The 26,441-nt window shown below is 33.8% G+C and overlaps 4 protein-coding genes and 1 non-coding gene across 9 annotated transcripts; 2 read left to right on the forward strand and 3 right to left on the reverse strand.

Annotated features, from left to right (window-relative positions):
• Positions 1–758: 758 nt before the first annotated feature.
• On the forward strand, positions 759–4,951 carry LOC111009990 (Mitochondrial substrate carrier family protein). 4 transcript variants are annotated; one of them, XM_022283240.2, is made up of 7 exons: positions 760–946; positions 1,568–1,734; positions 1,817–1,892; positions 2,857–2,952; positions 3,246–3,765; positions 4,056–4,191; positions 4,512–4,951. In XM_022283240.2, the coding sequence occupies exons 2-7, from the start codon at positions 1,609–1,611 to the stop codon at positions 4,704–4,706; spliced, it is 1,149 nt and encodes a 382-aa protein (XP_022138932.1). In that variant the 5' UTR covers positions 760–946; positions 1,568–1,608; the 3' UTR covers positions 4,707–4,951. The 4 variants fall into 4 exon arrangements, with proteins under 4 accessions (XP_087973939.1, XP_022138932.1, XP_022138930.1 ...); XM_022283238.2 differs by having other exon boundaries at positions 761–946; positions 1,817–1,901; XM_088117813.1 differs by lacking the exon at positions 4,512–4,951 and having other exon boundaries at positions 759–946; positions 1,817–1,901; positions 4,056–4,197.
• A 2,748-nt stretch (positions 4,952–7,699) lies between these two features.
• TRNAR-UCU (transfer RNA arginine (anticodon UCU)) lies at positions 7,700–7,772 on the forward strand. The gene has a single exon. It is a non-coding gene; the product is annotated as a tRNA-Arg (tRNA).
• Positions 7,773–8,191: 419 nt separating this feature from the next.
• LOC111010246 (S-adenosyl-L-methionine-dependent methyltransferases superfamily protein) lies at positions 8,192–12,995 on the reverse strand. Its single transcript, XM_022283605.2, has 11 exons — positions 12,727–12,995; positions 12,522–12,600; positions 12,303–12,397; positions 10,678–10,749; positions 10,433–10,542; positions 9,708–9,830; positions 9,509–9,601; positions 9,208–9,276; positions 9,009–9,097; positions 8,795–8,892; positions 8,192–8,621 (listed from the first exon to the last, which is right to left on the reverse strand). The coding sequence occupies exons 1-11, from the start codon at positions 12,826–12,828 to the stop codon at positions 8,394–8,396; spliced, it is 1,158 nt and encodes a 385-aa protein (XP_022139297.1). The 5' UTR covers positions 12,829–12,995; the 3' UTR covers positions 8,192–8,393.
• Positions 12,996–14,490: 1,495 nt separating this feature from the next.
• On the reverse strand, positions 14,491–21,219 carry LOC111010245 (Transmembrane amino acid transporter family protein). The gene is made up of 8 exons (XM_022283603.2): positions 21,120–21,219; positions 18,694–18,937; positions 17,262–17,492; positions 17,068–17,165; positions 16,262–16,448; positions 16,021–16,151; positions 15,236–15,475; positions 14,491–14,985 (listed from the first exon to the last, which is right to left on the reverse strand). The coding sequence occupies exons 2-8, from the start codon at positions 18,818–18,820 to the stop codon at positions 14,605–14,607; spliced, it is 1,395 nt and encodes a 464-aa protein (XP_022139295.1). The 5' UTR covers positions 18,821–18,937; positions 21,120–21,219; the 3' UTR covers positions 14,491–14,604.
• A 55-nt stretch (positions 21,220–21,274) lies between these two features.
• LOC111010247 (OVARIAN TUMOR DOMAIN-containing deubiquitinating enzyme 4) lies at positions 21,275–24,396 on the reverse strand. 2 transcript variants are annotated; one of them, XM_088117267.1, is made up of 6 exons: positions 23,732–24,396; positions 23,308–23,429; positions 23,143–23,183; positions 22,957–23,055; positions 22,786–22,866; positions 21,631–21,770 (listed from the first exon to the last, which is right to left on the reverse strand). In XM_088117267.1, the coding sequence occupies exons 1-5, from the start codon at positions 24,228–24,230 to the stop codon at positions 22,827–22,829; spliced, it is 801 nt and encodes a 266-aa protein (XP_087973393.1). In that variant the 5' UTR covers positions 24,231–24,396; the 3' UTR covers positions 21,631–21,770; positions 22,786–22,826. The 2 variants fall into 2 exon arrangements, with proteins under 2 accessions (XP_022139298.1, XP_087973393.1); XM_022283606.2 differs by lacking the exon at positions 22,786–22,866 and having other exon boundaries at positions 21,275–21,770; positions 23,732–24,395.
• Between the last annotated feature and the right edge of the window lie 2,045 nt (positions 24,397–26,441).

Consider the following 26,441-nt stretch of genomic DNA (forward strand, 5'->3'; position numbering starts at 1 on the left):
GTAGGGCAGTGATTAAATAGAAGTAAAATTCAAAGTTTAAAAATGTAATTGAAATTTTTAAAAGTTGGAAAATAGTTGGCTCCTCATATCTCTATATTCCACCTCCCTAATTATTTGAACTCAGAAAGAAAATAATTTTTTTAACTCACCAAAGGTATTATTATAAAGTATAACTCAAGTGTTAACATGAGTATAATTCAACAATAATTGACACGTATTTCTTCCCTTAAAGTTGAAGGTTTGATCTCTCGTAACTAAATGTATTGATTATAAAGTATAACTCAAGTGCTAATGTGAGTATAATTCAGTAATAATTGACATGCACTCCTTTCCTTAAGGTCGGAGGTTTGATATTTCATATCCCAAAGTGTTAGTATTAGGAAAAAAAAATTTGAACACCAACTTATACTTAATATTAATTATTTTAAGCTAATTTAGAAATAGAAACATGTTTATTTTTTAATTTAAGTACTTTTTATGATATTTTAATTTATTTACCTGTTACAGAAATACCAATCGAAAACCACGATATTTCTATGAAATTAAGATTTTGAAATTTTGATTGACATGAAATTAAGATTTTGAAATTTTGATTGACATGAAATTTAAAACATTGCTCAGAGGTCACAGGACGCTCACCCTTTATCCGAGTGCTGAAAATTAGGGAGCCGACCGCATCCATTCGGTTCGAACCCAAAATACCCTGGACCAAATGGGTCGGTTCGGATGATTAGTTAGAAAACCGAATTGAACCGATTAATGCAACCTCTCTCTCAAAAAACCTCTGTTTCTCTCTCCCTTCTCTCTCTCTCTATCGAAGACGGCTTCTCCCTTCTGTTCTCTGCTTCCCACTTCGCCGGAGCCGCCCTTCTTCAACACTTTCACTGAACTAGGAATTGTAGCCATCTATCCATTGAAATCTCTGCCCAAGCTTCCCGTACAAAAGGTATTTTTGATTTCGAGTTATATATGCTATATTCATGGCGTTTTGGTTCTCTATGTTTTTCTTCTGCAACTTTCTTGTTAAGAAAAATAGGTTCCTTCACTCATATGGTGGACATTGTTCTCTAGTGCAATGTGCTTAAATTAAACACAATATACTTTCTTTTCTCTTTCCTTTTCATATTGGCTTTTGAATTCTTAAATCTCTGCAAACCAATCGGGGTTTTTGTTCCTAGAAATATTTAATTTCTTGAGCAGTATATTCAGATACTTGAGCGTGAGAGATGAACCGGGGAAGTAGAAGAAATATTTGCAGTACAACGAAAGAAGAGGATAAATTTCTTTAATTGCACACTTCCTTAAGTGTTCTGACAATATTAGAAATCTATCGTAAAAAATCCGAAATACTCCCAATCGGTTGCAGTTTCCTACTTCCTAAATGCACGTACAATGTTCGATAATCTTGTGACTGGAAATTTCAGTATATCGCATGGTTTCTCGCAATAATCTGTTTGGATTTTGAGTTTCTCTTATTTTGAACAAATTATTTGTTTCAGTCTTGGATTTCGATCGTTATTTCATTCTCACATAATTGATATGTAATTTTGATTCTATTTCTTTGTAGCGATAATACATGAGCTGACTGGAGGCCATTTATCTGCTACAATGCTTAAGATGGATGAATTTTTGAAGAATCAAATCTTCTCAACCCATGCAGTTGCTGCTGCAGGCTCAGTGACTCTAAGCACAGTTCTTACTTACCCTCTTGACACTATTAAAACTCTTATCCAGGTTGAATACCTTGCCCTTGTGGATATTAGCTGTTATGGTAGTATATTAATATAGATTGATGTAATTATCTGCTTTGTAATAGGTCGGTTCTGATCCTCTAGGATCTGGTAAACAGTTGACGACGACTCAAGTTTTACAGAGAATTCAATCTTTCTCGGGTAATTCAGGTGATTCTTTAATTTTTCTTGAAAGTCTATTTGAGATTGTATGTGCTGTTTGATTATCTGAAAATCAACAGTTACAATGATAATTTGTAGCAGACGTTTTGAGTAAGCCCTGAATGTTGGGAGGGAGTTCTTTGGCTTCCGTAGGCAGTCACTTATTTTTTCTGTTAGTGTTTGGACTGAGATGAGAAGTTTGGGATGAAAATAATTGATATTCGTTTGGAAATAGGCGTTCAATTTAATTTCCACGCTTCCACTTGAATGAATGAACATGATGCTTAGGGTGAAAATGATGACTTAGTTTGGCCTGAAAACTATGATTGACTGGCCGGTAGTTAGTTACTACATAATAAGCTAAATCAAACCTAATCATGGTTCTGGGTTATCGAAAAGAAAGGAAAAAAAGGAGAGAGAGAACTTAATCATGGTTGTAGGTGGTTATTACCGTATATAGTTTTAAAATAACTGAGTATTTGCTTGGCATAGTTCAACAATATGTCAATCTTTTCACTCTGTGAATCTAGTTGGAATATATATATATATATATATATATATATATTTTATAATAAACAACCGAGCTTTCATTGAGATAAAATGAAAGTATACAAAAAAAGAAAAAACCGAGTCCAACAGAAGGAAACTGGCATATGTGAAGGGCCCAATCTAAAAGAATAACAACTATCAATCCAAAAGATCAAGGATCAATTAGTTGGAACTTACACATACTGCATGGAGGCACTTTTGTTTTAATTAGTTGGTGAGAATATAAAGTTAAATAGTAAAGTGAATGAATTAAGTAGATATAAATGTATAAGAGCCGGGTCCGTTTATCAGATACTTGATCCTCAATCTGTATTTCAGTATATTTCTTTGTTAACACGGTGATTGCCTGCTGCTTGGAAACGTATCATACTTCTTCTTATTTAGAGTTTAATTTCACATTGACTGAAGATTGCAGGTTTGTATAGTGGATTTGGATGGTTGGCCTTCGGGAGACTATTTGGTATAGGAGCTCGATTTGGAATATATGAAATTGTGACAGCATTTTATAAAGGTAATCACATATACTACCTTACAGTAAAATTTTCTGTCTTGTCTACGAATGTGTCCAACATTGTAATCTTAACACATTGAGTATTTAATCCAATAACCCAATTATTTTATTTAACAAGAAATTAATTTCATTGATAAAAAAATATATGCAAAATGGGGAAGCCTAAGAAAAAAGGGGGAAAGTATGATATGCATATGCCCTGGTATTGACATGAACATTTCAACCAGAGATTTCAAATTTGTTATTATCAATAAATTTTGTTATTGTGATGGTTGTTAGTAAATACGTGGCAGATGGTCGTGAAGATGATCATGTGCACGTGTCCGAGGCTCTTCTGGCAGGACTTATGGCTGGTGCAGTGGAATCATTGATAAGCTCTCCATTTGAGATTGTTAAACTTCGTGCTCAGGTGGCTTCTGCTGTTCGTGTACCGAGCTCAGTCTCTCTTGTTGGACAAGAAGGAGCTCTTGTGCCTTCTATGTCAAGATTTCTCCATGGGTATACACCAGATCAGAAAGCCTTAAACCATTCAGTTGGTCTGTTATCCACCCTAACAACTAAGCACCCAAATATAAAATGTGCCTTACAAGAGTATCCGTGGATGATGACGGGGTCGGGGAGGCCACCCGCAGTCAGCAATGTCCATAGGCCGTCAGACATTGTGTCACTAGAAGGATGGGGGGCACTTTGGAGAGATCTACGATCTGGGATTGCAAGGGATTCTGTCTTTAGTGGTGTATTCTTCTCAACCTGGCAATTTATGCACCGATCTATGCTTATTTGGAAGAGCATCGAGATGGACCCACCACCCAGGTTACACATTTTGATACTATATGACTCTTGAAACTGTGACCTAAGCTTCCATTTTAATTTTTCACTTTGAACCATAGAACTTCCTTTTGATATCTAGAACACAATCATGGACTTGATCACTATCCATAGTTTTTTGAATTACTAGTGAAGTTCGAGTACTCAAAATCTAGAACTAACAAGTTCATATGATAATCTGCCATCTTTTATATTTAATATGATTGTACCTTTTCTTGTCTCCTCCATTCACTTGGTTGAGATAAACAATTTTTGTTCTGAATTTTCTTTTCCAGGTCAGATGAGGAAGTAGGGCCGCTGTCTCCTTTATCAGTTAGTCTTGCAGCTGGATTTTCGGGTGCAGTTGCTGCTGCTGCATCTCACGGTTTTGACACTGCCAAGAGTCGATCACAATGCACCGTGCTGCCCAAGGTATGAAATTCATTTATGGAAGAGTTTGGCAGTATAGTTTCTTATAGTACACTCTTTCTGATAGTCTAGTCTATTTATATTTTACCATCAGGCATCATAATATTTTCCTACATGCAATTTGGCCTCGTAAAAGTATGGCAATCTTTATTCTTTTCTTTTTTAGTGCAAAATTTTCTAGTATACAGCCACGTCAATGATCTTAAAACATTCAAGATGATGTGAGCGAGATATATTGCCATGATGGGAAAAATCATTTTTGAGTTCTTTGTGAACAAGCTAGTTTCGGGGGGTTGTGTTTGATCATGGTTATTTTGTTGCAGTATGTTGCCATGGAGAGGAGGTTTCTCAAATGGAGAAGACCAGGCAATAAATTTGAGAGAACTACGGGAATCCATCCTGCAGATCGGAGTCTTCTGTTCCGCGGTATAGGATTGCAAATGGCTCGCTGTGGTTTCGGATCGTTTTTTATGGTTGGAGGTTACTATATGATTATTGATCATTTGTTGAAAGGATGAATTATTTGCACGGAATCCTTAGAATGAGTACCAAAGAGAGTAATGGCAAGACAGGGAGAAGCTTTTTTTTTTTTTTTTTTAATAATAATAATAATAATTATTATTATTATTTATTACAGCATGAGAGGAGATTTGATCGAACTGATCATACAAGTGTCTTAACTAGCTATGTTTCGATTGGCGAGAGAAGCCATTCTTGTTCTTTCTACACGATCATTTTTTTTGGCTGAAGCATTGTTTTTGAAGTTTGCTGTCATCGACTACAATTGCAGTTTTGTATTTTATTCACCTGAACTTGATTTTTTCATGCTGGTATTCAAACTTTTAAAATGCCTATTTGTTCTTTAATTTTCCAAAACAATCAATTTGATTCTCTTAATTTTAAAATGTTTATTTTAATTTTTGAACTTAAAAAGAAATTTATTTTTATCATTATTATTTTGCTACCCAATACCTATTCACCCAATAATCACTTAAACCAACATTTGTGCCATTTGTGCTCCATAATATGCTCACATATGTTCCAACTCTTCAAAAAAAAAAAAAAAAAAAAACATGTTAATACACATTTAAAACTATGTTTTGATTAACCAAGCCAAAGTGAGAACTAAAATTTGGGTGGTGTTTTAAGTTATTAGAATTAAACTAAACATCTGGAAAGTCCAATATTAACTAAAATAGAAAAAGTCTAAAAATTCAAAGACTAAAATAGATATTTTGAGAGTTGTAATCTTTAAAATTTACCACTAATTTATATTTACATTTATGGTTGCATATTATATTAATATAATCAAAATATTTTTCACTTTTCAGTAAATATAGTAACTTTCATTTACTTCGTATTACAATAATAATGGTAAAAAATACCATTGGAAGCCTTATTTGTGGCAAAGATGAAAGTTGATGTAGAAGGGAAAGAAAGCCTTGGGCTCAAATCGTAGCAAAATAAAGCATTCTAAATAATAGAGAGTCAATTTGAGCTTATTTTATTATTGATCACCTAAATTAAAATTATGTTTTCTAAGATCCTTTTTTCTTTTTGCCTTTGTCGTCTCCATCAGATTGGCTCTCTTTCCATCTTGTCCAAGCCCACCTCAAGATGAGATATCCTCCTAAAGAATATAACTGAAAAGTAGATGAAATCAACACATGAAAATAGTTCCAAAGTTTACTTCAATCTTTTTCTTTTTAATAAAATTTAAGGGCATACGGATCCATTCATATTCTTGTTGACCGTCACTAAAAATTTGACATCTTTTTTCTTTTAAAATAGAAAAATATATTTCATTTTTTTTAATTCATTTTATCTATTTGTCAAAAATTTAATGGTGGTCAATCAGAGATGAATGTTGATTAGTGCACACCTAAATATTTATTTGTTTTAGTTTGGCAGAACAAGAGCCATGAATTATGATGGTGGAAGCACATGCAGAAACTAGAGAAATCAAAGTAAAATTCCTCAAAATAATAATAATAATAATAATTAACAGAAATAACTATTTAATAACCAAGTTAATTTTACATAAAAGAAGTAATCAAAATAATTTTCTTTTTAGAACTCCTATACATATTTTAAAAGTTTAATAACTAAAAAAATTGGAAACGGAATAAACTTTAAAAAATTACGAGGAGCCAAAAGTTTAACAAACAAAATAGAATAACATTCAAATTCATGAATCAAAATGTATCTATTTGAAGTTTAAGAACAAAAATATAATTTAAACATATGATATGAGATACGTTCAAATCTGATTTTAGTTTCTATACTTTTAACTTTTATAAACTTTGGTCTATATACCTTTAAAAAAATCCTTTTTGCATATTTGGTCCTTGTATTTTTCTTTTTTCATGAGTTCATTAATGATGGGTAGGGGTAGTGATTTGAATTTCTAACATCGCATATGGTTATTTATGTTTTAACCAGTTGAATTATGTTTAAATTGACGTCTTGATTAATAGTATGTACGAGAATATTTTAACAAATTTATTCATAATATTTGTACTGCAATTTGAGAGTGCCAGATGAACCAAGCAAATAAAGGAACAGGAGTAAATTAAAAAATTCAAAATATAGGAACCAAATCAAGACTTTGCCCAACTCAGAAGATGAAAATTTGTTATTTAACAATTAGAAAAACGAAATAAAAAATGGGGAGACGTAAAACTGAGAGTTAATTTTCATTCAGTGCACAACACACAAAATTTGAATTTCAAGAGAAGGAAACAGAGCATGAGAGAAATGGGGGGAAAGAACGTTACCGGCCACCGGATTGCCGGATGCGAAAACTTGGAAGGCACCTTGGGCTCAGCCGTCAACGGCGGAGGAGCAACCACTTTTACTCTCGGAACTCTGACCACGTTAGGTTTCTCACTTCCACTAATTCCTTCCACCTGATCGCCTAATTTCGCCGCCGTTTTATTCTCCGGCGCCAAATTATTAGGGTTTCTATCAGGCCCGTACATTGTTCTGTTTCTCTTCTGCTCAAACTCCGGCCAATGCCGCTGATCGGAGAAGATTTTCGTTGCGCCTTGGCTTAATTCTGAAATTTGTGCACAACATTTCACTGCCACTCTCTTCTTCCTTTTCGCCTCTTCTCTTTATCGATCTCATTGCTTCTTTTTCCCGCCAATACGATGCTTCAATTCGCTAACCAAAATTAACGTACGGTTCAAATACTGTGAAAGACATACTCTCAGACTCACAAGTATTTCCACGAATTGTCCGCTTTAGGCTTTAGGCATAATAAGAAGATTGAGAAGAAATTTTCTTAGAAAGGATGGAATTATTCCTTTCCAATTTAGAAGGAAACTTTTATTCCGATGGATATCCTTGCAAACAAAAAACGCAGGACATGATTCCAAATTGTTGTGAATTATTGAATTTCTGATCGTAGAAGATTTTCGTTGCGCCTTGGCTTAATGCTCAAAATTTATGATATCTAGAAGTTAATTAATTATATAAATAAATAAGTTTATAAAATTTAAACAAACAAGCGCCCATGGCCTAATGGATAAGGCGTCTGACTTCTAATCAGGCGATTGTGGGTTCGAGTCCCACTGGGCGTGAGATTGGTTTTTAAAAGGAGATTTTTTCTTTTCTTTTCTTTTTTTTTTTCTTCCTTTTTGGTAGAAAATTAGAAATCAGAAGTCTACATGCAAAATTAATTATTGTCGATACAAAGTTAATCGTGGAATAAATAACCACCATCTTTTTTTTTAAAAGAGATTTTCCATTTTCTATTTTTTTTAATTTTTCTTTGGCAGAAATCAGAGGTCTATATACAAATTAATTATGATAGATACAATAAATTAATAATGGAGTAACCTTACGATTTAATAATCTGCCATATAAGATAAAATTATAATAAATGCACTCTCCCCTTCCAGTTTTTTAACTTTTCTTTAAATGTAAATCTTTCGAACTCGGTGCTCGAAGAAAACAAAAAATATATATATATATATATAAATCGTAATTCGCAAATGACGAAATTAAGCCCAACAATTTATTTCTTAACATAAATCAGTTACCATCTTAGCTGAAAAATTAAGTAGGAAAAGTGAAATACATAAATTCTCTCTTCTCCAATGTAAACCTTTCCTACTTCGCACATGATCAAACTAAGCCTAATAAATATAAATTAATTATCAACTACGATCCATTTGGTCTAAGTAGGTCCATCAGGGCAGCTAAAGAGCCTCCGGGAAACGTAAGTCTGCAGGGCCAGGTCCCAAAATCCCCTTCTGTTCACTAATCTTACCCAACCCGGGGCCGGGAACAACAGGAACAGGAACGGGAACGGAGACAGGGACTGGAACCGGAACGTGAACCGGAATCGCAACAGGAATCGGACCGGAAACATGCTCTGCCTGTACACTTCTTTCTTCATCTCGCCACCCACTCCCCTGCCACTCTCTCTACAAAGCCAAACAGCAAAACCAGATAAATTAAAGGCTTACTGGGAAAACAGTAAATTTAATGAATGAACCATCAAGTAAAAACTCTCAAGTTCCAAATGTATATATCACAGTTGTTTGCTTTTAAAATGGCTTAAAAGAAACTAAAAACCATTCCAAAAATAGAAGCTTGCCTCTTCGAGATCATAACTAGTTTCTGGCAATAAGGGGGACATGATTGGTGGAGTAATGTCTGGATCTGGCTTCTGAAATATGAATGTTGTGTACAGACCTATTTTGAAAAAAAAAAGAAAAAAAGTGCCATAAAAACATATTGGTAATGTGCTATTGCTAAAATGATAATGAAGTTGGGAAGAAAAAAAGAAAAAGAAAAAATGAATTCATCACCTAGTACATCATATGATCGAGGAAGAAGTCTCCCCCTGGGATCCACAAGGTTTGGACCACAACTCATGAGCATTCCTGCAAATTGTGCTCTGTTTGCGGCAGTCAAAATAAGGAGGGCAAACAATCAGACTCGCAAAAGAACACAAGTTGATAGTTTTAAACATTGATGAGCATTTCATCAATTAGAGACTGCAAAAACCTGTTGTCGTCATAGAATTCAGTTAAGTTCTGAATCTCGACATACTCAAGACCCGCTTCTCTAGCCAACCTGAGTGAGACATCGCTACCATTTAGTAAATTATCAATCAATATTTATAAGATAGTAGAAACATAAAGAAAAAGAATATATGTTCATGTATGTGAAGGAATTCTGGTTTTGTAACACAAATGCAGTTAGTTTATGGATATAAGAAGGATATGTCTAAGAACATGGATATAAGAAGGATATGTCTAAGAACTGAAACAATGATGTGGTTTGTGATGGGTAAAAAGAATTAGACCTGATGAAGCTCGGAAAATGGACTAAACAATGAGTCTCAGCAGAGGGATCATATGCAAATTTCAGCTGATATTTCTTCCCAAACAATGGGAACCTGAAACACTCGATATCATCAGTTACCATAGATTGAAAGGAAAAGAAAATTCATCAAAACAATCCAAAGATTAAGAAATATTCTCAAGTTATCAAATCATGCATACTTTTCTTCCTCGACTTCAAAGGTAATCATGTAGCTTTCCGATCTAATGCAATTGGGTACAATATTAGGCTTCATGCTAGTACTCCTATTGTGGTATGCTTCAACATTCTTCTGATACTTTGCCCTTCAAGAGTAAAACAATCTAAATATTTTAGAACTTATTTTTCCTTTCTTTCTCATAGCAATAATGCGGTGTAGAATATTACACCAATAGTATTGACAAAAAAGAAAACCTAAATTCAAGAACAGAAGAGCCAAGATCTAAACAATATCTTATAAAATGATGAACATTTAGACAGAGCACAGGCTTAGAAGCCGAAGGATATAGCACATTGGTCACAATCACATTTCATAGTGTGTAAATTTTTAGGTAGGCCTTGCTTTTTCGGAGCTACTCCCAACTGAACTTTGGTGGAGGAGGTGCCATGAAGAATTGAAGATCTACAAGTATTACTTTAGATTATAGCAAAGAATTATGTACTTCTATTTTAACAACTTCACGATACTTCTTAAATTTTGAAAGGCTGGTAATTTATATGATATCTACTAACAATATAAAAGGTTCATACTGTACATCTGAAATTTGCAACGGTAGAAAAGGAATGGTGGCCGAAAGAAGAGATGTTATTGAATATGAATAAAACATCAGATCAAAAATTGTAGATTAAAATATAAAAATAACAACAAACTTCAAAAACAATTGGATTCAATATTATTAATTCATACCATATTGTAGACGAGTCAGGAGTAATACCAAAAAAATAACCCCCAGGTTTCAGCAATGCTGATACATTATGTAAAAGTCTACTTGCTCTCTCCTCAGTTTCAAAACACATCTGCAAGAAGTTATTTCATATTAAGAAGCATACATCATCTAAAATATGGAAGACAATATCAACTCTCTGGTCTCTCCCCTACAATCAATATACAAAACAAGAAAAGACAAGGGAAAAAAATTCCACATGAAGTACCTGCAGATGCTGCAAGCAGCAGACTAGATCAGCTGTCTCAGTTTTGTCTTTCAACTGGGTTTCAATATTTTCCTGTCAAAACAGAATATAGTTGCATTTCAACTGGGTTCAATATAATAAGTTTAACATTTGCATTAGAAATCAAATCTGTGAAATAGAAGTAAAAAATGAATTAGCATTTGATCAGGATGACATTGGTTTAAAGGCCTGACTAGTTAGCTATAAAGAAGTTCCAGATTGCTATGCATGCGTATGAAGTGCATTCTACTCAAATTCTTTGTTTCCGAAGTTTGGTAAGAAGTGATAATAGACAAGCAAAAAGAAAGATTTGCATGTATATATATATATATATATCATTTTTGAAAGAAGGATCTAATTTTTTCTTTGCAAAATCTCTCTCTCTCAAAACGAATATGCTTTTCACTAGTAGGCCTACCCCATCCAAGCAACACAAGAAAACCTCAATTCAGAAAATACTCAGATACATAGTGCAACGAGTGCCCTCGAGCCAATGAAGTATTATCTGATTGTTTTTTGCCCTGTTTATTCCTATAAGCAAGAGCAATAATGAAAGTAGAGCTAATGATGCTCAAATTTTGAAGCCGCATTTATAGAATAGTCAAACTCCTCTTTTCGCCCATTTTAACAAACCAACATGCTGATTACGGAAGTGTTCTTTTTCAATTTATCAAATATATGAAGAGATTTTGGAGAACAGTTCATGATAACAATTAATCAAATAAAAGCAGCCCAATTTGGTTCATAGTGAGCAAAAATAACATTCCATATCACTATAATGGAGTTGCATAAAATGCTGCAAGAGGAATGAGTAGAAACAAAGGCAGATCCTAGACTGCCATGGCTATAAGAAATGTTCGAGGTAAATGCATAACTAGGGGTGGTTAAGCAGAACAAAGAAGTGAAGATATATCAAAAGGAGCATCCCATCTCCAATCTTCCACCGACTTAATTTTCCTCCCTTTTCTTATTTTCCAAGTATAAGGAAATATTAGAAATAAAAACTAGACTACATGGGATGAATTTCAAATGTCTCCAGTATCTATCTTAAAAAATCTACTCATTGTACTGTCAATCATGGTCACTATGATGGAGCGCCTGAGGAACCTCTTTTTCAAGAAGTAGCCATAAATAAAATAAAATAAAGTCTTTTAAAATAACAATATTTCACTTGGTCACAAGACAGATTTCCTCCCAACTATTAAGTCAATTTGTGACCAAAAAACTTAATGGACAGTTCGTTTATTTCACATGATCTAAATTTTGTATAGAATAATCACCATAAGATGAGAAATTAAACATAACTGTAGTCCACATATTGATTTCACCATGTTTAGTTTAAAAAGTCAGAAACATCATTTGAATCCAGAACTAGTAGAGTAAGGAAGCAGTGATCGATCCATCCATTCATCCTCACTTTAATTTCATGGTTACGTATAACAGTACTTCCAAGCTACGTATAACTATGTAGTTTCATGAAAACTGAGCTCAGTTATAATTTTCTCACTATATTGATGTTTCTTAGATTTGATAATGTATTTTGGTGATTCTGTGAATAAAACAATAATTGAAACGAAAAACTGAAGAATTAGCAGGGAAAAACCCACCACGCAAGGATCAACCTCAAAGAATTCAGCAGCGTAAGCCTTCCTCTGGCTCTCCCATGCCTCTCGCATTTGGCTGATTCCAGAAGTGGATCCATCTAAAGAGCATCAACAATTCCATCAAAAGGAAAACACAAAACAAAATATACAGTAAAACAACTCGACGCAACTTCTTTCAGCGAAACAAACGGAAAAAACTAAGGTCTCAGAAAACCTAGATACCAAGTCCAATGTAGTGACTGATTTGAGCTTCGTCCCACTTCTCCGCATCCGCTCCTCGCGCGCAATATAAATCACATACCTTCATAAATAAATAAAAAACCTGATTACATCTTGCATACACTCCTTTACACCTAAATCATATGCACAAACGCCGGCCGGTGGCGAGCGGCGGCGGGGGAATTGACGATCGAGTTTAACGACTGACCGTGACGTAGGGGTGCGCGAAGATCTTGATAAGGGCGGTCTTAGCGAAGTCGCAAAGGCGGTGGTGAATCGATTCCGTTCTCGGACCAGCGAGTTGACTCATTTGAGTTGTAGGGAGCCAGTTTCCGGTCGCCGGAGCAACGATTCGCGCCCTTTTCACTCTCCGTCTCCAAGATTTGAATTGCGCGCAAGTCTTCTGCGAGGGATTTTACAGGTCGGTCGTTTTTTAACCAGGGTTTTCACAAATTACTTTTTAGGGGCCTTCAGATTCTATTTCATCTTTTCAAATTTATTGAATCAATCTGATTCGGTGAATATGTGTTAGATTTGTTTTTTAAATTTCAGATTCTGTAATTCGGAAATTATGAAAACAAGTTTTCCGTATTTTTAGATTAAGAATTTGCAATTTCAAAAATATAAAACTTTGATAATTATATTATTTTATGTTTTAAATTAATTTTATTTTTGTTAAAATTAGAACAGGTAAGATACAATATATTATAAATTATATAACGTTGTAAAATAATAATTATACAAAATTTATAATAAAAATATTAATTAATGTTTGTTTGTTAACATTAAACTAAATATTTAATTGGTAATTATGGCTAATTTACAACTATATTGCTAAATAATCATTGAATAATTTTTCAAATTTAGATTCAATTACCAACCTATATAAAATTATTAGATAATTGTTAACTAACTTTACAAAGAATATTCTATATAACAAAATACAGTAGCAGTTATCATTTTAAATGTTGATGTCGATGAAAACATGATCGAGATCTCAATTTCATTGAAATATCTATGAAATGTCGATGTTGATAGATATTTTATCAACTAGAAATTAAAAAATCGTGAAAAGTATTTAAATTACCAAATTAACATTTCTTATTTCTAAACAAATTAAAAATGATTAATATGTATATGTATACATTTGATGTCAAATTTAAGCTCCTTCAAATCCCGCCAAATTCGCACCAAATGATGAAACAGAAACGAGCATGAATCCTGCAAAAACCAATAGCGCACTGAACACTGATGTGGATCCTGCTAGCTACACAGGCTCTGATACCTAAGTTAGTATCGGATATAGCTGAGTATGAAAACTAGGATTATGGTTTAGTCTAATAGAAGTTGAATCCGGGTGCTCTTATGGGACTGTGCACCTTGTTGTGGGCCCAAGGTCGAGGAGTTGTTTGCTTGTTTTAGGGTCTCACCAAGACAAGATAGGTTTAGTCATATCGAGCCAAGCATAATAGTTGGAGAGGCCTTGTCGAAGTTCTGGGCCTACTGACCGACGCCGACCCCAAGGCGGCCTTAGCCTGAGCTGCTCGACCTCTACGTACGGACTTTGACCTCACTGCTTGGTTTGTATACCTAAGTCCTCTTCTCCCTCGACCCAATTTGGACATATTGTCGCTTAGTTAGATCTCATTTAATTATGACAGTATATATTAGTAACTTTTTGTTGATATTTTTTATAATTTGTTAATCTTTATTGTAATATGATGGAAATATTGATTTATCCCTCCTGTCATGTTGAACTCATGAATATATAGAAATGTTATATAGAAATGTTGATGTGTTGACGAATATTTAATACCATGATCCCACCTACCACCTTTTACAAATATTTGCTTAAAAAATAGGGTTCTCTTTCCATACTAATTCCAATTTCCTATCGATTTCCATTTTGATTAACTTTTGAAAACCATTTCCAATATCTCATTTTCTCTAATAATCAACTGACATAACTAAGTGAATAAAATATCTATTACCATTCCAATGATCCAGATTCATTCTGATTCAGATCCTCTGTCTGACAATAGCTATCTTCGGGTAAAAAAAAAAGCAGCCACTATCAATATTTAGTTCACATATTAGCAAATAAACGATAAGTTTTGGCATCCAAAATGATTTGTCGGATGGAAGCGATACCTCCCATTGCTGCCAGCACCGAAGAAACTGCAACAATCAAAGTGTTTAGCCAGAACACAAGGCCACCCTTTGAAGGCTTGAAAGTCACATTGTAGAAAATCATAGGCATGATGAAGTCGAGAGGAATGAAACCAAATGCTCCAATTAGTGCCATTAGATCCCCAAAGAAAGGTACCATCGCTGCAAAAATCGTCGCAATCACCACCGACAGCGACCGCGTTATCAACCTCGGCACGACGTTGCGGATTGAAAATTGGCTTTTGTTTGGATCGGCAAATTTCTTCTCGAATGCTTCGTTCGTTGGTTGCAAGTAAACCTACACAAAAATAAATAACACACCTCTTTAGTCCATGCTTCAAAATAAATAAATAAAGAATTTCTAAAGTCCTCGTCGTCAATTTTGTTTGTCTAAATTCACAGTACAAAACACCTTAACATGCTTACATGCTTTCTTATTTCTTGAGATCACACTTAACTTAGAGTTTCTATGAACGTAAACCGTCTAAGATAAAAACACGTATAAATACGTCTTAAAATTGGTACACTTGGGAGATAGCGGATCTTACGCCGGTGACAGCGGAGACTTGCAAGAGGCAGAAGGCATTGGTGATGGTGAGAAACCAAGAGGGAAGCAGAGGCTTATTGGCGCCCAATCCCATGAAGTTTGAAAGAACAGTTCCCATGGCCTCATTTCCAAAGGCCCAATATCCAGAGATTGCTACACTGAAAAAAGTGACGGCTATCACTGTGTAACACAGGCACAGCCCTTTGAACATCTTACCTTTCACTGGAGCTGCGATTGTTGCCTGCAAAGTTCAAAACCTCTCTCTTCAACATCCCTCAACAAACACAATTTTTCGGATTCTAAATTTGTGGAGTTCTAATAACTGTATTTTGATCAATATCTTTTATGTTTTGTTTTCAACAGATCATGACGTAGCTTCACAGCATGTGTTCAAGCCACATATGTGGAGATATGTTGAGCATAGTTTTTTTTTTTAATTCCATTCAAAAGTCATGAAGTTGAATATTCATTCCCACATGCATACTAAAAAAGGGTTGGAACAAACTCTGGACAAACATATATCATATTAGGTAACAAAATGATATAACAAGGATCAGAATGGTTATTTTCTTTTTAAAAGTTAAGGGTCAATGCTCCGAATATGTAACAAACTTAAAATTTCAACACACAAATGAATATTTTGAAAGTTTAGAGTCAGGGAATAAAATTTATACCAATATTTGGGTTGAGTTTAGTTATTTGGGTCATTTGCTTAAAATTTTTCCAAATAAATGGTTAAAATCCAAGGAATGCAACATATTGACAAGTGAATTTACATTTTTGTACCTGTATTTCAGGAACAATTCCACAAGCGTAGGTAGTCGCAATAATTGAAATGCCATTGAAGGCACTAAATAACTGGCTTATATCCGACCCTTTAAGAGAGTAGTTTCTTGGAGGTGCATTCTTGGAATAACCTGTGATTTGAAGTCTATAAACGTAATTTTCACAACACGATCAAAGAAGAAGAAAAAGAGAGCAAAAGTTCATAGTTTTATTATTATTATTATTATTATTTTGTTCTTACCAACGTGTAAAGAAGCAGCTGTGACACAGGCGCTATAAGCGAGAGCGAGAACGAGAGATAGAAGGTTGATGTGCCTTAGAGAGTGGAAAGATGGAACTTGAGCCAAAATCAGGATTAAGACCCCAAATATGATGATGAATTGGTGGAGTTTCATTGTCCCATTTGAATTTGAGAGCAAATACATGTACTGCCAAAACAGGGAAAAGAACAGAAAACTGACTGGCGGAGTTTCTTAACGATATAAAAATATCTATTTTGATTCATATATTTTTTAAAAAAACTATGGTCCATTTATTTTTATTTTTAATTTGTTGAAATGTAACCATAAATTTATGTTAAAGAGTTTAGTATGTATAAAATTTTAAAAACCAATTTGATCCATTTTCAAAACTACGGGATCAAAATAGATATTTTGAGAGTACAATGACTAGAAGGAGGAAGAAAAATTGAAAGTAGATGACCATAGCCAAAAAGTAAAGAGATTAAAATTGATCAAGGGTGTGTTTGGTGGCAAAATCAATCATGTTTGACAAATTAAAAAATATCAAAGGTATCGATGATGATTTTGAAAAATCAATTATTCTTAAATCTCATTTTTCAAAACCACTCACAACACACCCTAAAACATGAACCCTAAGCATCTGAAGATTTTTTGCCATTGGAGTAGTATTTAATAATACTAAAGAAATAAGCTAATTTGAACCTAGCTTAAACTGATTGAGTATTTATTTTTAATTAAAATATCGTAAGTTCAAATTTCCACTGCACTAGTTGCACTAAAAAGAATATCGAAGAAAGAAACTCACTTTGAGGTTTTGGCCACCGAGAAGAATTCCAGAAACAACAGCACCATAGCATACTCCAAATTGAATTGGGCCAACAAAGTATTTTCCCCATCTGGGACCTGCCATCACACAACAATATATATATATATATATTTATTTATTTATTTATTTATTTATTAATAATTAATAAAATAGGAGTAGAAGAAATAGGCTACCAAGAATATGAGTAGCCATGTCTCGAAACCTAAGTAGACGGCGACCAAGCATGGCGTGGTGCTCCAAAACGAGAGACAGAAGATTGTAGGAATAGAAAGTTACGAAAGCGCCAAAAATAAGACTTATAATTCCGCCCACCCAACCCAACGCCCTCAGCGCAAACGGAAGGCTCAGCAGCGCCGGAGCCACTATCGATGTTGTCAAGTGATACCCACAATGTACCCATGATCCTATATATCACATGCATCACCAAGACACAATCAACAACAAAATGAATAATAAATCGAACAACAAATTTTTTAGTGCCTTTGAGATTATTTTTTTTAATTCGTAAGGAACAGTCTTTTTCATCTATAATATATGTCTTAACTAATCAACGTTAGAATTATCTTTAATATCATAACTTTATATATAACTAGTCACAAATAATCTATATATATATATAGACACAGAAAAAAAAAATCCTCTCAAAATTCTCCTTTTGTACAATTATTCAAGTATTGGTGTTCAGTTCTGTGATTAGAGTGTTACACTCACAAGTTAATAATTTGTACTACTTGGATTGTTCGTGAAACCTTGAACAAGAAAATAAAATTATCTTGAAGCGCTTCGAATTATTTATTTTCCTATTTTTTTCTTAAGTTTCTCGACATATTGCTATGCTAAGATGACATTTGTCTCACAGTTTTTAAACAATCAAATGCTTTGATAAGATTAGTCTAAGTGTTCATGTGCTAGGTTCAAACACTTAAAAGATATTAAAAAAATAATAATAATAACAAAAAAAAAAATTCTTCTTATTAAGTTTGGGGATGAGGATTGAAATTTGAAACTGCGTTCTTCACACAAACTAGAAGACTCTAATTAATTCAATATATTTATCAACTTTTATTTATACACTAATAATTATCGTTAAACATCTATTTTATTGATATTTAATTGTTCTTTTATCAATAAAATAATTATTTTCTTTTAAAGGCAGAGAACTCTCCACGTTAGAACCAGAAGTAGGATCCCGAAATCATCAAGGCCAACACCGACTTTGTGAAGACAAAGAAAAAGGCCAGCGTAAAAATTAATGGATGTTTGCTAATGATTCTTAGAACCAATTATTCCCTTTTGTTTTAAAATATTTTGTAAAAGTTGAGATTTATTTAATTCAAGGTTGTTATTTGAAATATCCACTCAATTCAGAAAAAAAAAATTATATATTACAGGCCGATTTTCCGATCACCAGAAAAAAAGATGGCGAAGTAAAATGAACGAAAAGCCGCCGTAAACAATTTCCCGCCGCCTCATTGAAAATAAAATATAATGATTAATGAACCGGCGAACGGAGAAAAAAGAGAGATTTGAATCGTAAATAATACAATTCATATGATCTGCACCCGTACTGTATAACCGAAGAAACAAACACACGTCATCACTAACCTCTGGATTTAAGCACAAACAGAGCTCCGGCGTCGAGCTCCGCCGGCGACAGAACGTGAGCGCCGCCGCCGTTCTCTTTCTCTCTCGCAGCTACGTCGCCGCCGGAGGTTGGCGCCTCAGTTCCCATCTCTCTCTCTGAAGACAACTAGGATAAGACAGTAGCCCAACCGAACGAGACGACGCCCATCATCTTCGACAAGGCCACGATGTAATTAAATAGTATTATATTATTACAGCATTATCACTGCAAAGTTACAAATACACCCTTACTTTTGAATTATTAAAACATCAAAATATTAATATTTTATTAATATAATTTTATAATTTTGTTGATATACTCTTCATGGTGAATATATATATTACACGAAAAAAATAATTTGAATTTGATTTAATTAGTTTGGTTCGGAGAGGTTTTAATCTTCACGCGACACATCAACATAAAATGAAATGAAAATTTAAAACTGTGGAGATAAATAGGTGAATTTTAGTTAAAATAAGAGGGGAGATTTTTGGCAGATTCCATGAAAGATGTGTGAAAAGGTTATGGCTGATTAGGAAAGATTAAAAAGTACTTCTTCTTTACACATATTATCAAAGTTAGTGGGCCCGGGGTAGAGCGCAAGTTGGAGGGCAATTGAAGGCAATTTTGGACTAAGCGCAATAACTGCACTTTCAAAGGTCAATTTGTTGAAACTTGAAGAGGAGAAAAACTTACGGTTTGTGTCGTATTTGGTTTGCCAATTTTTCTTTTCTTTTGTTGAGTACAATATTAGCAAACTTAAATATTTTGATGGATAATAAATGTCTCAATAAATTGAATTATGTTCATGTTTACTTAGTTTGGAAATCTAAAGGTGAATTAGTTGAAATTTGAAGAGAAGAAAAATTTGTTGATACTAAAATAATAAATTAGATGTTTGTATTCTAAAATAATAGATTAGAAATCTCATTAAAATTATTTTATAGTATTTTGACAATAGTATAATCACTTTTAGATGTAGTGAAACCAAACAAACATCCCAAATATAACCAAATATAAATATTTAAGTTTAAACTATTTTACAGAGAGTGATTTAAGAAAAAAAAAATGTCAAACTCATCTTAAGTCTAATGTTTCTAATCTGAAGAAAAACTAAATTTGTTAAAATATTAGTAACCTCTCTAAATTGTAAATTATCTATATATATATATAACTTTCTTGCTTCAAGAATTAGATTTTAAAATTTTAGGTAGAGATGCTAAAATAACAAAGAAATAGGTATCCTATCATATGATAGGCTTTTAATTTTAATTATTAGTCCATTCACTAATGGGTCGCTTTTGGAGGCATCTTCACTTTTTTTCGTGTCGTTTCAGTTTCTATTTACAAAGAAGTTTTAAGACGTAAAGTAAGGAAGAGAAGCAAATTTAATCTAAATGAACACATAAATGATGTCTAAATTGAAAAGGAAAAATTAAGATTTAAATCCGAAGTCCAAAATTTTTAGAAATTCCACTTCCATCGTAGACATCAAAATCGCCTCTTTCTTTTTTTTTTCTTGTGATTTTCGATGGAAAAGAAAAGTGGAACTCCATGTGTTTTTAGAGATTAGTCATCCATGAAAAATGCTAAGAAACAGTTGATTGGAGAACTTCAAAACTAACCAGGATTAAGTATTATTTTGGAAAACTTTGAACCTTGTACTTTCAAATTAATTAAATCAAATCCATATACTGTGAAAAGTGATCATTTCGATCCATATTTACAAAAATTTAGCATGAATTTTATACCCAATAGAAACTCTTTAATATAACTTTATGGCTACATTTCAAAAATTTTATAAGAAAAGCGTCATGTAAAAGTTGTGATCAAAAGATCTAAATGATCACTTTTTAGAGGTACTGGAACCAAAACGAACATGTTAGAAGTAGATGAACTAAAAATGAACCAAAGTTGAAGTCTAAGGATCAAAATAAACCTTCTGTAGTTTAAAAAAAAAAAGCATTTTGTAAGTATAGAAACCAACACGCACCAAAGTTGAAAGTATAAGAACCAAAATAATATTTAAAAAATAAAAAAAACCTGACATTATTTCACTAAATCTTTGTTATAAGAGAACAAAAAACTGATTTTAAAAAGAATTCCCAAGCAAACCCTGAAGTGAACATTATGTTCCATTCTCTGTTGGCTTGAAAACAGATTTAAATTACACTGCCAGTGTCATGCATATAGAATCATCTACACAGCCATTAACAGGGGTGAAATATAATACACCACAGAAATAGTGCTTATTGCTTTATCAATGAAAGGAGCAAATTGGGTTTGGTTTGTTGATGGTTTGACACAGCAAACCAAAGCTAACTTTGTTCGTGGTTCTCGAATACCCAACAGTAATTCCGTGATTTCCTAGATATCAAACTCAGTTTCGAAAGAGATATTGGCTAACCTGATCTATTCAAAATCGACTTGTTCCCGACGAGCATTTTTTGTGTTCACTGATCAGTGATCAAATATCATTGTGGATCTCCAAGATTTGCTATAACGCTGTGATGGACACATTTTCATCAGTATGAACAATGATAAAACATAATACATTGCAACTAGTCCTCCCAAAATGGCAGAAATCCACCTTTCCATTATATTTTCAAGAAAATCATCAATGGAACTCAGGAAAAATAATGCACCAGAACACCCAGAATGGGATTACAAAGATGATGTCTACACCAAATTTAGAATATAATAAGCGTAACAAGAAAACGATTACCTACAAAACTTTACCAGCCAATTGCTTGAACTGAGGTTTCTGGTGCCAATTATTGAAAGTAAGGCAGTTTATTCAAATTTTGGAGAAAGCAGTCTACTCCTAATGTGAATGAATTGTCTGTCTAATCCCAGATTGCAAGCAGTTTTCAATTTCTACATGCTTAGTTTGGGTGAACTTTTGTCGGACGGAGTCTCCAGAATGTCATAGTGACCATACCCATGAAATAACACGTTGATGGGGCTTTCCTCACCCTTCTGATACTCTTGACCGTACTTGGCTATGTTTATCAGACCATCTGAGCCTCTCTCTCTCATGAATACTGATATTGGAGTCCTGGGAGATGCAAAGCGTGCAAAAAGGTGAAGAAAGTTCAGTAATTAAACAATCTTGAACATGGAACTCAAATACAAGGTCCAATTACAATTATTTTCATTTGTGTTGTGTCACACATAAGACAGAGAATGCCTGGTTAATGCATGAAATACAGCTTTGTTGACAATAAGCTCCCATGAACGTAATATAGATGTTGGGATCTGAGAGTTTAGGACCATCTACTGGGGCGGAGAGATGTCTTGAGGTGAGTTTAGTATGACGCTTGGAACAACATAAAGTCATTTTACATGAATAAAAGCACTTTCATATCTTTTATAATGTTTGGTCATATAGCTAAAAGTGTTCTTGGAAATATTAAAAAAAATGGCAGTTAAGTGAGGTATGGTTACATAGCTAAGAATAACAATAATATGAGTGAGTTCGGGCTGACTTTTGAGAGTAGTGCTTTTAAGTGAAACTATTTTTCTGAAACTACTTTTTGGAAACCACTAATTATCAAGTGTTTTTTATAACAATACTTTCCAAAGCACTAATTAGGTGCTCGTGCTCTGTCTGTTTCTTAAAACTTTAAAAGCATTTTAGATAATTAGCTAAAAGCATCCTCCACTATTCTAAAAGTAATGTCAAGCCAACCTTTAAGTACTTTTAGAAGTTCTCTCAAAGCTGTATCAATCTCACCCTTAGGAGGATTTGACTCACAAGTCAAATTTGTGTAACCCAAGGTTAAGACGTAAAGCCTATGTTTGATAGTGGTTTGTTTATCCTACATTATCGTTACCCTAATTCCAATTCGTGCTATACAAATTCAAGTTACATATAAACCTGATTTTCATAAAACTCACTTTCTATACTACATACTCTTACATACTTTATCTATTCACACATGAAAGCTAAAAGAAAAATAAAATAAAAAAGCGAAAAAAGCTGTTTACTCCACATAAAAACACACAAAATACATCAAAGTAGTGCAAAGTATTTATATCAGGTTATCAGCAGAACAAAGTGTTTGAGTTACCAGTTTGGAAAGTAGCAAATTTTGAATGCATAGCAAAATTTTCAAACATGAACCAACCATATAAAAATGTCATAACTCAATCTGCAAATGCAATGTATAGAAGAAAATTTATCAATGTAGAGTTAGAAGAGCCAAAATTGTGGCAGCAACCAGACACAAATAAAAACTCACTTCAGGACATGAGATGCCATGAGCAATTCAGGTTCTCCACCCCACACGAAAGGTTGCTGAATTCTCTTTACATACGCATCAAAGTCTCCTTCAATATACCTACATGCATTTCTAATCATTACAACCAGCCATTTTGAACCCAACCAAATATGCCCAATTCGTGTCATAAACATCAGAAGAGCTTACCACTCTGTTTCCTTCCGCCTCTTTAATAGCTCATCCACGACCTGTCAAGAATTAATCAACCTAATGAAGAACACTCGACAATTTTGAATATTACGCATGTTTTTTCGACATGGAAACTCAAATACAAACAACACAGGAACGATGATACATGAATTCGAGCCTTACCTTAGCCCTTAATTCATCAGCGAGTTCTCTCTGACGATCATCATCGGGAGCTTCTTCCCCACTTCTCAAGCAAGCTCCATGAGCGATTGCCCTAAACAGGCAACGACCATCCGCTAGCACGCCTGTGGCAGTAGCAGTTCATGTCAACGACCAACGGATTAATCGATAGCAATAGCCAATCAAGCATGGAATTGATAGAGTTTATTACTGTCATTTCTATCCACCTCATCGAAGCAATGAAACATAAAACATAGATAACTGAGACTATTCCATTTCCATCACATGGTAACACTAAATTAGGCAGAATATTGGAAATTAATCTGGCCAATAACTTCCTTCGGTAATTGTCAACAAATCAAAAAGAATAATTATAAGCGAGCAGCGAAAAGTTCGATGGAACGAATTGACAGATTTCCCACATTACCTGTGACCCTGTAATCCGCGGAGCCTTCGTCGTCTTGATTGAAGCCAGGGTCGCTCGATTCACACCCTTCCTTCTTCTGATCTACCGAGATAGCCTCATGATTTGCGTCCACCCAATCGAGCGGCGCAATACAGGCGCAGACGCCAAACAGCAGCCAGGCTGAATCAGGACGGTGAAGCCAGCGGGCCGGGCGCGCGTCCCACGCCACGTTCCAAGAGCCCTCCCCCTTGCGCTCATGGCAGTGAATCGCCGGACGCCGGAGATCGCTACTGCTCCCGGCACCGGAGGGCAATATAGCGTGCCATATCGAAGCAGCACCGCCGCCCGCGAGCTTGCAGGCGCTGGAATGGTGGCGCTGTCGCCGATCGAATTGGATTGGACTCTGAACGAGTAGCCGGCTTTGATGGTGGTGGTGATGGTGAGCGGCCGAGCCGTGAACAAAGTTCGATAGCGAGACGAGGATCCAAGGCTTAGGACGAGCACAAAGTACTCCAAGCATCAGTCACTTGCAGTAGTCGAGGCTATCCTGCGCTGCCAGGGCGTGCCCCTTGCTTCGCCTACGCCGCCATACTCAGAGCTCCGGCGCCAGATTTTCTCTCTCTCTCTCTCTCACAGAAATCAGAGCAGCTTTTCTTCGATGATCTGCGACGGCGAAGCATTTTAGGGAAGAGAGAGAGATTGAAATAGTGCCCACATTGGGGCCCACCATGGAAAAATAGCTAATAAAAAAACAATAAATTTATTAGCACTTTGGAGAAAATTTTTCTTGAAAAACGTTTTTTATCGTTGTTTTCAGAATTGAAAATTGTAAATAAATGGTTTGTTTAAAGAATTGAGGTTGTATTGTAATCATATAATGCATATTTTTAAATCAGTACTGTACAGTACACGCAACTCTGTAAGTTAAAAGTAATAATAATAAATTCGTTTTCAAGAGAGTATATTGTAAGAACTTCTCTTGAAATAAATGGGAGTGGTTTTGTGATTTTAAATTTTTGGTTAGAAGTTATTTTTTATCTATGCATTTTCATTTAAGTTATGAGTTGGATTCTAATGGTTATAGTTCAGCGGTAATTGACATATATACCTTCAACTATGAGATAGGTAATTGACATATATAGCTTCAACCATGAGATTATGAGTTCGATACTTCATCTCTACATGACATAACTGATTTATTATTTTTAAATTATTGGGTTGGTTCATTAGTCTAAAATAGTTTCACATGATGACTAACTACTTAATAATTAAGTTACAATGTGTTTTATTGACAACAAAATGTGGTAGGATCAAGAAAAAATAGTTATAACTTATAACATAAAATCTTGTTAGGTGGATCAAAATGTTTTTTTAACATAAAATTTTCAATTTAAACTTTATGATTTTGTGTTTAGTTCTAATTTAATCATTAATTTGGTCAAAAATCACAAATTAGTCTCTAAACTACTTTTTACCCCCTTGAAAACTCATCTCATTTCCCTTCAATGGTGAATTTTAACGGAGTCTCATGTAACTAGTATACATTACTTCAATGCTACATAAATAAAATATATATCTATATGTCACGTATAGAATATGTAACTTGTAACAACAAATAATTTTTGAAGTTTAATCAAACTATACGAAGTAAATTGAAATTTTTATAATTATATAGACCAAATTACAACCAGATAGTTAACTAATTTCAAACCAAACGTATAAGCTCATGACTTGACCAAATATTAAACAACTATCTACAAATATTTTTCAATATTTTAAAAATACAATAAATATATATATATATTTTAGTACAACATAGGTTAGAAATCAAACTTATAATCTCTCTATTGAAAATAAATAATACTCACTAAATTAGGCTCGGTAAATAAAAAATATTAAAAGAAAAACAAAATTCCTTAACCTAACAAAGTGCCTTTTGATTTTTTAAAAAGGAAAAAGTGGTACTGGCCGGTGTCCGGTTGCCAGATGGCCCATATTCCAATTTTCACGAAAAGTTTTCTCAACGCATAGCATTTAGGTACAACGTACAACCACATGATTTCAGAGGTGAAATGTCAAATTAGTTTGATATTTTTTGTTTTGGAAGATCAAATTACGTGGCAAAATCTAAAGCCACTCAAATTGCAGATCAAAATTCTTCTTATAGAAATACAATTTTCAAAAATGCCCATTTTTTATATTACTATTTGCACCTAAATTAATAAAAATAATACATAAGAATGCGAATCTAAGAATTATGATATTGTATGGATTCATCTACCAAACACCTTGATAATTAAACAAGTCTTTTTTTTTAACCACGATTTTTTGGTCATAAATAAATATCAATTATTGTTAAGATAAGTTCTTGTTTACTTAAATTAATCATTATAGTTAATGAGACTTGTACATTATTAAAATAAATTATGTTTTATGATGGATTTATATTAAACTTGGCTCTACTTATTTTAACATTATTAAGGGATTTTTTTGAAGCAATAGTAAAATGAGTGATTTTAGAAAAACATATTTAATTACCATTGATTTCTTATATAGTAGTTGTAATGTTTAGTTTCACTTAAAATTGATTTTGATATAATTAAAAGAATTGGTCAACTTCGATTGGTCGATCTGAGGTATTTGGCCCGTGGTGGTCCGCCTGAAAATCCTTTTACAGACTTTTTAAGATAGAAACAAAGGAAAAATTATTGTAAGTGGGAAAAGTATAGAA

Source organism: Momordica charantia, assembly GCF_013281855.1.
Source record: "Momordica charantia cultivar OHB3-1 chromosome 9 unlocalized genomic scaffold, Mcharantia_2.0 BLBB01000009.1, whole genome shotgun sequence".
In the NCBI taxonomy this organism is placed as follows: domain Eukaryota; kingdom Viridiplantae; phylum Streptophyta; class Magnoliopsida; order Cucurbitales; family Cucurbitaceae; genus Momordica; species Momordica charantia.